Consider the following 10,093-nt stretch of genomic DNA (forward strand, 5'->3'; position numbering starts at 1 on the left):
TGTCACTCTGATGAAAATAACAATAACATAGAAACAGAATTGCGGCTTTCAGTTCAGTTGAAATGCACCTTTCATTTCATTTAATTCATTAGCCTACAACAGAAAACGATGTATGGCCAGTAGCCTAGGTCTGCATTTAGGGAGTAGGCTACAGAAATAGACCTAGGCCTACATTTTATCTAACAACTTAGGCCTACTTAACTTTCAAAATCCATACATTTTTTTAAATGGTAAATGCAAGATGAAAGCTCTAGGCTACATAATAATAGGATGTTTCTATTTCTGCAACACAGTTTTGTCAGCAACACCAATTGATCTTTGTTCAACTGTCTAATAAAGCAACAGCCTTAACATGGTAGGCCTGGCAGATTTGCTACTCAGCAGAATCTCAGGTGCAACATCACAGCTTCACACACTTTTCATGGGTCCCTGAAAGTTCTTTTTACCCTTTACATTTAGGCACACACATGATGGATTGCTAAAAGAAAGACAGCACTTCAGTTTTAAAGAGTTTTTATTCTGTTTCATAAAAGATTTTCCATAACAGTATACATACCATGTCATTATCAATGTCCTTATACTAGATAGTATTGCATAAACTAAACTCACGGCACATGTCATTGGGAAGGTAGCTTAGTGATAACATAAGGGACTGCCAGAAACGTTCCTACTTATCAAGTACAACAGTCAGTGATACAGAGACTATATTTGGTGATAGATTGGGGAGAAATGTATCTCATTGGGGACTGACATGATTCAGCAGCAACTCGTGATAGGAGTCTCACTTAAAGTGAGTGAGGTCATGGATAAAGCTTAAGCCAGCACTGAGGAAGAAAATAACTCAAAACGTCTAGTTCTGATAAGGCAGAAGTAGCAGCATTGCAAGTAAAATCCTGAACGGTGACACACAACAGCTTCAAGCACATATTACATAAATATAATAACATGTTTAATGTAGAAAGGATATCTTATAAAGCAATCTATCATCTAGGCCTCTACGGAAAATATTGTGAATGGCAGTTATGTCCACCAAGAGGACTAAACTAACGTTAGTACTCTAAAGCTGACCAGAAGGTCTGTCAAGTGATATTGTAGAAATATCTCTTAAGTGCTCTCTTGAAGTGCAGGTCTTAATGCTATCTGCATCAGCCTTGGTGGAAATGTGAAAGGTTTTCTTAGACCTCTTCTAGTCCAGGTGTATAGTGCTCAGATGACCTCTGTTGAAAGGAATAGACAAATATCATAGCAATTGACTGAGATAACAAACGGAACAATAGAAAAAGCTCCAAATGGACAATTCCTGACATGTGAAAAATATAGCACTTTTCTGTAGAGAAATGTAGTTTGGCCAATCTTTGTGAGTTTGCAGAGGAATGTGAGTGAAACTCACCAGCTCTCTGCTGAGAGTGTATGTGGTCCAACCCTGTGAGGGTGCACAAGGAACGCCGCTCTTTGAAGGTCACTGACGGAACCACGTCCTCTCTGGGATCCAAGTCCAGCTTGTTGGGCTGGCTCGGGCCAGACAGCAGGATCACATCCTCTCTGTGGTTCCCCACGGGTTCCGTGTTCTCTTTAGGCTGCGGTTCTATCACAGCAGTGCTGGCAGGTGCAGGTTTCTATACAGTACAGAGCAGCTTGAAGAATTGCATCTTGGATACCTGCTGATGCATGTGCTGGTCCTATGATATAACATGCACGACTCAAAGCTAAAAGCCTAGAGCTTTGTGTTCAAAGAAGGAGTTGTGAAATATATATGGACAGGAATTGCTTTTGATCTCATTCATGCAGGCTTCCTAGAAATTCCTTTACCCTCTCAGAAGAGTCGGCTTTCCTTGTTCTCTTCATGATCTCATCCAGACGCTGAGGAGAAAAGGAAAAAGTAGCCATTTAACACCACTTTTTACAATATGAACTGTAAAGAAAAAAACAACCTTGGAATATGTTGAACTATTGAACTGTGACTAATAGTTAACACTATTAGTACTAACTATGATCATTTTAGTGACAGTCTTATAACATACTTGTCTGATGACCAAAACATGCCATTAAACCATAGAATGAAGAGGGTGGAATATAATAATACTCATATTACTGGAGAATTATGGAGCATGAAGAACATTACCAATTTAACATACTGTTATGACCCATGTCATGAACTAATTATATATAAGAGTTCTCTTGTCCTCACTGTAGAACTTCAACCCTGAGAAAGGTCTCGTATGATGATGAGGTTAAAAATGATTTTCGGTGCGTATATATAGTAAACCCCTTTGTCTGCTTCCCCTGTAGGCCCATAAAATTGTCGTACCTTTTTCCTCTCCTGGCGCGCTTCCTCTTCCTTTTGGAAATGCTGGTCTCTTTGTCTCTTCAGCTCCATCTCTTTCTGACGGGCCTCCTCTTCCTCCCTCTGAGACAGAATCAAAAAAGAAATAACTTTTAGTCTGTGTGTCTGCTGTGCCTACCCCTGTGTGTCTCTAACCATAAACCTGTAACATGTTGAGGGATGGTTCTCAGAATGAAGCAGTAAGTATACAGCGATCAGGATTAGGCTAAAGATGAAAATATTGTGTCATATTGGAGACAGAGGTGCTCTTTTGGGAGATTATGCAACCTTGATCTCAACTGTGTTCAAGAAGACTGAATGATTTATAAGGAACGGTTTTATCTCTCCCTCCTGTTTCCTGATTAAGAGTAGTTCTCAATGGCCATACAGTGTTTCCCACAGAATTTAATTCTATTTGTGGTGGTAGGTTTGCAGAATTAACTTGAATGCAAATGTTTTTAACAAATTAGCGCAGCAGGGTTATGATGCTAACCAGATTTAAGCACAATTTAGCCCTCTAGTCATCTTCTATGCCTTGCAGGATTGCTAATGTTGTCTTTAAACATGCATGTAGGTTCGTTGAAAGACAGAGAAACGAGGAGAGACTTTACAAAGATGCACATACATGTAGCTCTACAATGAAAGAATTCCATCTAATTGAAATAGTACAACCTGGTGTGGTGGTCAATGTTGATATTGTGGTGGGCCGCCACAAATAAGTCAATGTATGGGAAACACTGCCATATATTCCAGAAATATGAATTTCCAGACAGTAATGATCAACTATTGGGCAACATCTTACTTATTAGCATGTATCCTCAGTGATAGTAGATCATAAGTAATGTTACATGCTAAAGAGATGCAGTATGGGTTCTTTATGTTTTTACACTTTGAATCCAGAGAGTCTATTATCGCTGTCTTATCTAGTATAGTTGATTCTTCTGTACTCTAAAACTGGATTTCATAATGGAGATTTTGACATGAACTTTGGTTTTCAATTCATGAGGCTTTCTCTTTTAAAAAAAAAATGAGAATTGAAACTACATTGGCATTGAAGGCACTAATTTTGTTTTCTCATCCTCTTACTTGTCTCTGCAGCCGGCGGGCATTTTCCTCCTCAATCTGTTTCTGCTCCTCCTCCCTCTGTTTCTTCTCCTCCATCTGTTTTCGCTGGTCCTCCTCCCTCTTTCTCTCCTCCTCCAATCGCAGGTGGGCTTCAGCCTGTAGGCGTGCATTCTCCTCTGCCTGCCTACGTGCCAACTCCTCCTGTGCCTGCCTACACACATCAATCCACCAAGAAACACACACACACACACACACACACACACACACACACACACACACACACACAAACAATCAATCAATCAAAGGCAATCAATCAAAATCCAAACCAAGAGTATCAAGCCAAGTACTTTGTTCTGGCACTGGCACTCTGTACTTCACAATCTTATCTGCCTCTTCGCTTGATTCTATCCATCCCCTCGTGCCCTCTCACCTCTCAAACTGCTCCCTCCTCTTCTCCTCCCTCTGCTGGCGGGCCTGTCTGCGCTTCTCTGCCAGCATCCGCGAGGCCTCCTCTGGATCAGTGGTGCCCGCTGAGGACCGGCTGCAATTGGACGAGGCTGCTGGAGGAGGCTGGACTGGAAAGGGAAAAGAGAGATTCAATTAGTCTAAAAAAAATTTTTACCAGGCTGTGACATAGCTGTAGTTACACCCATCTGAAGAACAATAGAAAATTAATGTACCACTTTGGCTGCCACAACCGAGTTGGACAGGAGGTGCTGGATACTTGTTTGGGCTAGGAGGTGGCGTGTCTAGATGGCCCTCTTCCATCCGCTGTTGCTGTGGGACTCCATCCACAATGTCTCCACCAACAGAAGCCCCATCCCGTGGTGGTGTGTCACATTGGGGTCCAGGGTCTGGGTCCTCCTCTGGAAGGGGTGGAAGAAGCCCCTCCAGCTGTGGAGCAGGACGTCTGGTCACCGCACGGATAACAGGCCTATCAAACAGGACAATTTCATGAAGCAGGGATAAAACCTTCTAAAATCTTCTAAACTGATATGTATCTCCAATGCAAAGGTCAAGACATATCTGTAACTAAATGTATGTATATGATGTTTATACCTGTCAGGTGGGGGATCTGGGGGTGGACTCGGTCTCACTGCTGAGACAGCCTGAATCTGAGTCTTCAGATTCTTCGGGGAATTTCTCTTCTGAACTGGGCTGACTAATTTCTGTTTGCACTGTCAGACAAATGAACATCACACCAGATAATGAGGTAAATGGGAAGGCTATTAAAGCAAGCGACAGCACAGCAGTATCTGTGCATCAGAACAAGACAGGGAGGGGTAATGCTCACCTGTTCTGGCTTTGTGTTTTTACGATGTGTAACGTTATGGGGTTTAATTGCTGGTGTTTTGCGGAGGGTGTTGGCATCAGATGACTCCACCTTATGAGCAGAGCTGGACCGCACCTGGTGACATGAGGCTGAACGACGACAACAATGAAGAACTGAATGTTTTCATTGTTGGATTGATGAATATGCAGGAATGGAAGGTATATCAGTTCATTTAGCAGTAAAAGAGCATTGCATGTGTGTTTGTGAATTAATGAGGGGAAATAAATCAGTGTTCATATTTAGTGAGGCATATGTATGTTTGTGTGTTGTTGGAAGTTAGAGGAGAAGAAGCAAAATGGACAGGATGAGGATGCACATGAGACATTGACAGGACAAGAAAACCGCAGGATGAGAGAGAGAAAGAGTAGGAAGAGAGAAGAGCCCTTTGTTAGACATGGGCAGGCTATTAGCTGATATCTATTATCTATTCTCCACACAGTCAATATTGCTGCATCAAAGTGGCCTCTGGAAACAATGGTCTGTGTGTGTGTGGGGGGGGGCGGGGGTAACAGGAGGCTGAGGGCTTGACAAAGGAGAGAGGCATAAGCAAAAGGAGACTGGAGAGGGCACGACCTGTACCTGCGTCTGCTACTGACGCGCCCACACTCCTGCTGCGTGCCAGCTGGGCAATGGTGGGGGTCTGCAGGCGCCTGACCAGGTCCTTTTCCCACTCAGTCAGAGGCCGACAGCGGGGAGCTAACACAGAGCAGCACATGCGCAGGGCAGAGAAGACGACAGGAGAGGACAGCATATACCCAGAAGTGCACACCCGTAAGATTTAAAGCAGAGGGGAAAGGAAAAGCTGAAGATTAGAAGAACTCAGGGCATCTTATGCATTCTATCAATTCAGTAGCAAAAGCTTGTAGAGTCAGTGTTAGTTGTGATGAAGCAGAACAGTTTTTGGAATTTTAGCATGTGTGTTGAGTATTGTAGTTTTGTGTGTGTGTGTTCAGTACTGTCTCATTCTAATTTTGTGTTCATGTATGTATTAGTGGAGTCGTCCCATTGCTTTTTTACCCTTGTTGGCATTGAGTTTTGCTCGTCTGGAGAGCTGGCTGAGTCTTTGCTTGGCCTTTTGGCTCTTCTCCATGGTCCTCTTCACCACCTGCTCATAGCGCTCCTGCATGGATATGAGACATCAGTCAAAGTACTTCCAAAGTACTTGATATCAGAGCTTAATACACATATGAATGCACTCCTCAGTTGATAATTGATTCACCACCATTCATCTACCCATGTCTCTATACATCTGTCTGTCCAGCAATGGCTCAGCTAGCACCCTACATCCTGTGAAGGACAAAAGCAAATCCAAATGACATCTCACCCTCTCCTCATTGAGCCTCTGCCTCCTCTTCTCCTCCACAGCCGTCCTCCTCCTCTCCTCCTTCACCCTCTGCTCCTCCAGCCTCCGCCGGCGCTCCTCCAGGTGCTTCTCATAGTGGCGTTTGGCGCGCTCCTCCCTGGCCAGCCACCCCTGCTCCCGTGAGGCTGCGTGAAGGAATCAGGAAACCACAAACAGTCAGAACCAACAAGGCCCATGTGAGTGGCCTTTGTGGTCCCCAACTTCAACAGTCACAGTTTCAGGTGCACAGTTAAAAGCTGGTCTGATTTTTGTGTTGGTCTTACCAAGTTGCTTCTGCTGTTGCTCCCTGCGCTCTCGGGCCAGACGCAGTCTCTCATCAACCTTGAGAGCGTGTTCTACACAGAGAGGAGAATTTTGTTTGGGTTCAGTCACCCATGTTTAGCTAATGTACAAATCAATGAATGTACTTGTATCTCTTTCTAAAGTCAGAATCATTGTATTCTAGAATCATTGTGTGATATACTGTATGTATGTGTAACTCCCAAAGAAAAGTCTATCATACCTGCTGCATCTTTGGTCTTGTTCTGAATATGTGGTTGTTCAACTCTTTTTCTGGCTGGTTTTGGCTTTGAGTCCATCCCAGACCCAGATCCTGAAATATTTGAAGGAGCCGGTGAACTTTCACAAAGAAGCAAGCAAATAAACCGACAAAATTTACTTTGAAACCTGTTACAGCACAATGCATCTGCATGTCTCTCAGTGGGAGTATTGAAATGTTGGAGCACCTTATTCTGCATTCAGTTTGGAGAAAATAACAATAACCATACCATTGTCTTTAATAAGCATATGTGATTTATGTGAAAACAAGCGATTCTCTATACAGTAGGTAACACAAACCCTACGAGCACATGGATTTTAAAGATATTATTCTTGCAAAAACATTTAATTATTATAACTCCCAATTTTTTTTTTTACTTTGACAACAAAACATACACGTCTGCAGCTATATTTACCGGTAAGCTATATTTATAGCTATTTATTCTCCCCAAGAATATCTCTAAGGGCTAAAAGGGAGATTGGTGTAACCCACTTCCAGTAAATTATGCAAAGCTAGGCTAATGGTGCACCAGACTGGGTTAATACACACACAAAAAGAAGGTATGTATCCTCCTAACTCTGGTGTAAACGGCAAATAAGCTACATTCCCCAGGTTGGCTTATTTTTTGTTTAAAAAAAAAACAAAAAACACATACTGTTAAATGCAGCAAGTTGTTGTTGTGTGTATAGTTGAAAGTGGGCAAACTGATTAAATATATTAAATCTATCTCTAAATAGAACTCAACCAACCAGTCCTCCAGCTGAAATCAATACACAAGATTTTCACAACACGTGGGTCATAAATTTGTGTAATTCCCCGCGAACCACTCACTCTGACATTATTGCCCACCACCAACGACCCTGTACTGAACCGCAAAGCAGCAGACACACTCCAAACACAGCTTGTGACCAATGCTGATGCACCGCGCTTCTTAAGAGACCCCCCGGGGTGAGAGAGAACAGAGAGGACACTTGTGCTCCTCAAACGCTTGCCGCGAAGAACAGCCTGCCCCAGCGCCTGACTGCCTGTCCTCATGGAGATCACAATCAAGCGGCAAACAAAACAAGACAAGCAGGAGCATCCGTCACCAGCATCACAAGTCCCAGCCAGCACCTCTGGTCAAGGCGACACACGCCCAGTCCAGCAACTCACTTCTTGGGCACAAAATGGTGGAGGAAACCCACCTAAGCACTGCCTTTACAGTGAATATATCACCAGTGCACAGTGTGACCAGTACTCACTGTATTTATAGCAGTCAGTTTTGATAAACACTAAATTCCAGAGCACCATCAGCTGCCAACAATAGAAGAAGACAACCCTGGAGGGAATTAAGTGACAGGGAAGTCATTCTGATGTGGGACCTGGCGGAAGAAGCTTTGTCTATTTTGGTAATAGAGGCTACAGCACCAACCCTGCAGAAATGTATCCCCCCACCCCCAAAAAAAGCCATCAGGCTACTCACCTCTCCTCTTCTTGTCTTTTTCAATCCCCTCTTCTATCTCATCCTTGATGAGGGAGAGATCAGGGGAACAAACAGTCCGCTTCATGGGTGCTGGCAGGCTGGCACAGGACGCTGGCATGGTAGATGCACAAACGACCGTGCCCGCTCTACAGTGCCCGCTCTCCTGAGCTCTGTTTGCACTGGGAAGACAGCACAGAATCCCTCGGGTGGATCAGCGGCGATAGCCCCGTTCTCTGTGCCACTGCCACAGCCAATTCTATTACTGCTTACACTGCTGCTGCTGCCGCTACTGCTGCTGCTCTCTTTTCGCTTCAGTTAACAGCTCATCTGCGCATCTCAGAACAAGAGAGAGAGGGAGAGAGAGAATGCAAAAGAGAGAGAGAGAGAGAGAGAATGCAAAAGAGAGAGAGAGGGAGAGAGAGAATGCAAAAGAGAGAGAGAGAGAGAAAGGAAAACCCTTCAGGGAGAGAAGGAAAAATGAGAGAGCAGCTGACTCTTTCAGCTCCAGATCAGCTACGCCACACACAGTGCCAGGGAGAAAAAAAGAGTCAGAGAGAGAGAGAGAGAGAGAGAGAGAGAGAGAGAGAGAGAGATACAAATTGAAAGAGGGACAAGCCAGAGATAAAGACTGAGAAAGGGAGAGGAGGATGGTGAAAGAGGAGATGAGATATGGGAGTGCCAGGGTGGGCTAAGAGGTTTAGTGCTCCTCAGCTGCTGTGTTTAATCAGGTCTGTAAAAGCGGACAGAGCTGCTTCTTTTGCGGGTTACAGGGCTTGAGCTGCAGCACTGAATATGGGTGGAGGTGAAGCTCCTTAACCCAAATGATCAAGCCTGCAGCAGCAGCAGTGTTCAGCAGTGCTCAGAGCCTTGGGCTGCAGAGGCTGCTCTCTCTGCGTCACGTGGAGGCTCTGCCTCGCTCTCACGTGTACTCTCATGCAAAAACATAACCTGCATATAGACACAGACACACACACACACACACACATGCGCGGTCATGCATACAGACAGAATGCTGCACACATAGAGACTGCACACATGCACAGGCATGTAGATGTGCATCTGCATACAGACACATGAATGTATACACACGCACACACACAGACATGCACAAAGGCGCGTGCACATAGATGACTCATGTGCTTATGCTTGACGCACGTACGTACACACACACTCACACGCACATGCACACGCACACACACACACACACATACACTAAATACATACCTATGCACATACAGTATACACACACAGGATGAAAAAGCTGATGCAGGGGAATTTTCAGCCGAGACATTTAATGGTTGCTCGGCAACTGCGGCGTGCAGGCAGGGCACAGCTGTACACAGAGGAGAGTAGCCCATGTCCTCCATTACTGTTCAATGTAATCTGTTTTCAGCCTATCCCTTTATTCAGGAAGAGCATAATTATTATGTATGAAACAACTGAACACAGCAGGGACATTTACTGTATAATTACAATGTAAATGAACAAGGTTTTACTCAATACTGAAGAACATATAAGGACACAACCTGTTGTGAGAAACAATTATATAATATAACACAGTATAATATTAAAAAGTGCCGTTGAGATGGCACTTTTGTAAGTGTATTATTGCTCCACCTCAATCTAACCTGAGTGAATTACTGTAACTGAATGAACTACTGTAACTGAGTGAATTACTGTAACTGTAGTTATTGAGTATTTGTGCTACAGAGAGACAGCCCCCACTCCACCCAATTTCAAATCCAAGTCAATAGGGCAATAGTGAATTTCCCAGACATCCAAACCAGAGCCAGACTTCCTGCCATATCTGTCATACACTCAGAACAGACCCTCAATGGTAGTGACAGCTGCTATAATAGCATTTTTGACATATGTATCCAGCCTTTTAAATTCCCTAAATACTTAAATATGATATGATTTATAGGTTAATTTTACTCGTGATTAATCTATTAATTGTATTATATTTCATTATAAGGGTTTTCTGTTACAATAAATTAACTAGGTGCTTG

General features: G+C 43.7%; 1 protein-coding gene across 1 annotated transcript; it reads right to left on the bottom strand.

Moving 5' to 3' along the window:
- Nucleotides 1–496: 496 nt before the first annotated feature.
- Nucleotides 497–8,602, bottom strand: LOC125284700 (ensconsin-like). The gene is made up of 15 exons (XM_048228791.1): nucleotides 8,085–8,602; nucleotides 6,587–6,676; nucleotides 6,348–6,419; nucleotides 6,046–6,209; nucleotides 5,739–5,841; nucleotides 5,301–5,417; nucleotides 4,683–4,834; nucleotides 4,448–4,566; nucleotides 4,069–4,322; nucleotides 3,819–3,963; nucleotides 3,410–3,599; nucleotides 2,309–2,407; nucleotides 1,810–1,860; nucleotides 1,391–1,616; nucleotides 497–1,217 (listed from the first exon to the last, which is right to left on the bottom strand). The coding sequence occupies exons 1-15, from the start codon at nucleotides 8,200–8,202 to the stop codon at nucleotides 1,207–1,209; spliced, it is 1,911 nt and encodes a 636-aa protein (XP_048084748.1). The 5' UTR covers nucleotides 8,203–8,602; the 3' UTR covers nucleotides 497–1,206.
- Nucleotides 8,603–10,093: the final 1,491 nt, after the last annotated feature.

The sequence above is a fragment of the Alosa alosa genome, chromosome 19, assembly GCF_017589495.1.
Source record: "Alosa alosa isolate M-15738 ecotype Scorff River chromosome 19, AALO_Geno_1.1, whole genome shotgun sequence".
Classification (NCBI taxonomy): domain Eukaryota; kingdom Metazoa; phylum Chordata; class Actinopteri; order Clupeiformes; family Clupeidae; genus Alosa; species Alosa alosa.

Bases quoted from the DNA above. Each gene is read 5' to 3' on its own strand.
- LOC125284700 (XM_048228791.1), bottom strand. From the start codon at position 8,202: ATGCCAGCGTCCTGTGCCAGCCTGCCAGCACCCATGAAGCGGACTGTT. The intron at 4,835-5,300 runs GTACAGGTCGTG...GAAAACATTCAG, and splicing joins CGCGTCAGTAGCAGACGCAG to TTCTTCATTGTTGTCGTCGT. The intron at 3,600-3,818 runs GTGAGAGGGCAC...TGATGTGTGTAG, and splicing joins AGGAGGGAGCAGTTTGAGAG to GCAGGCACAGGAGGAGTTGG.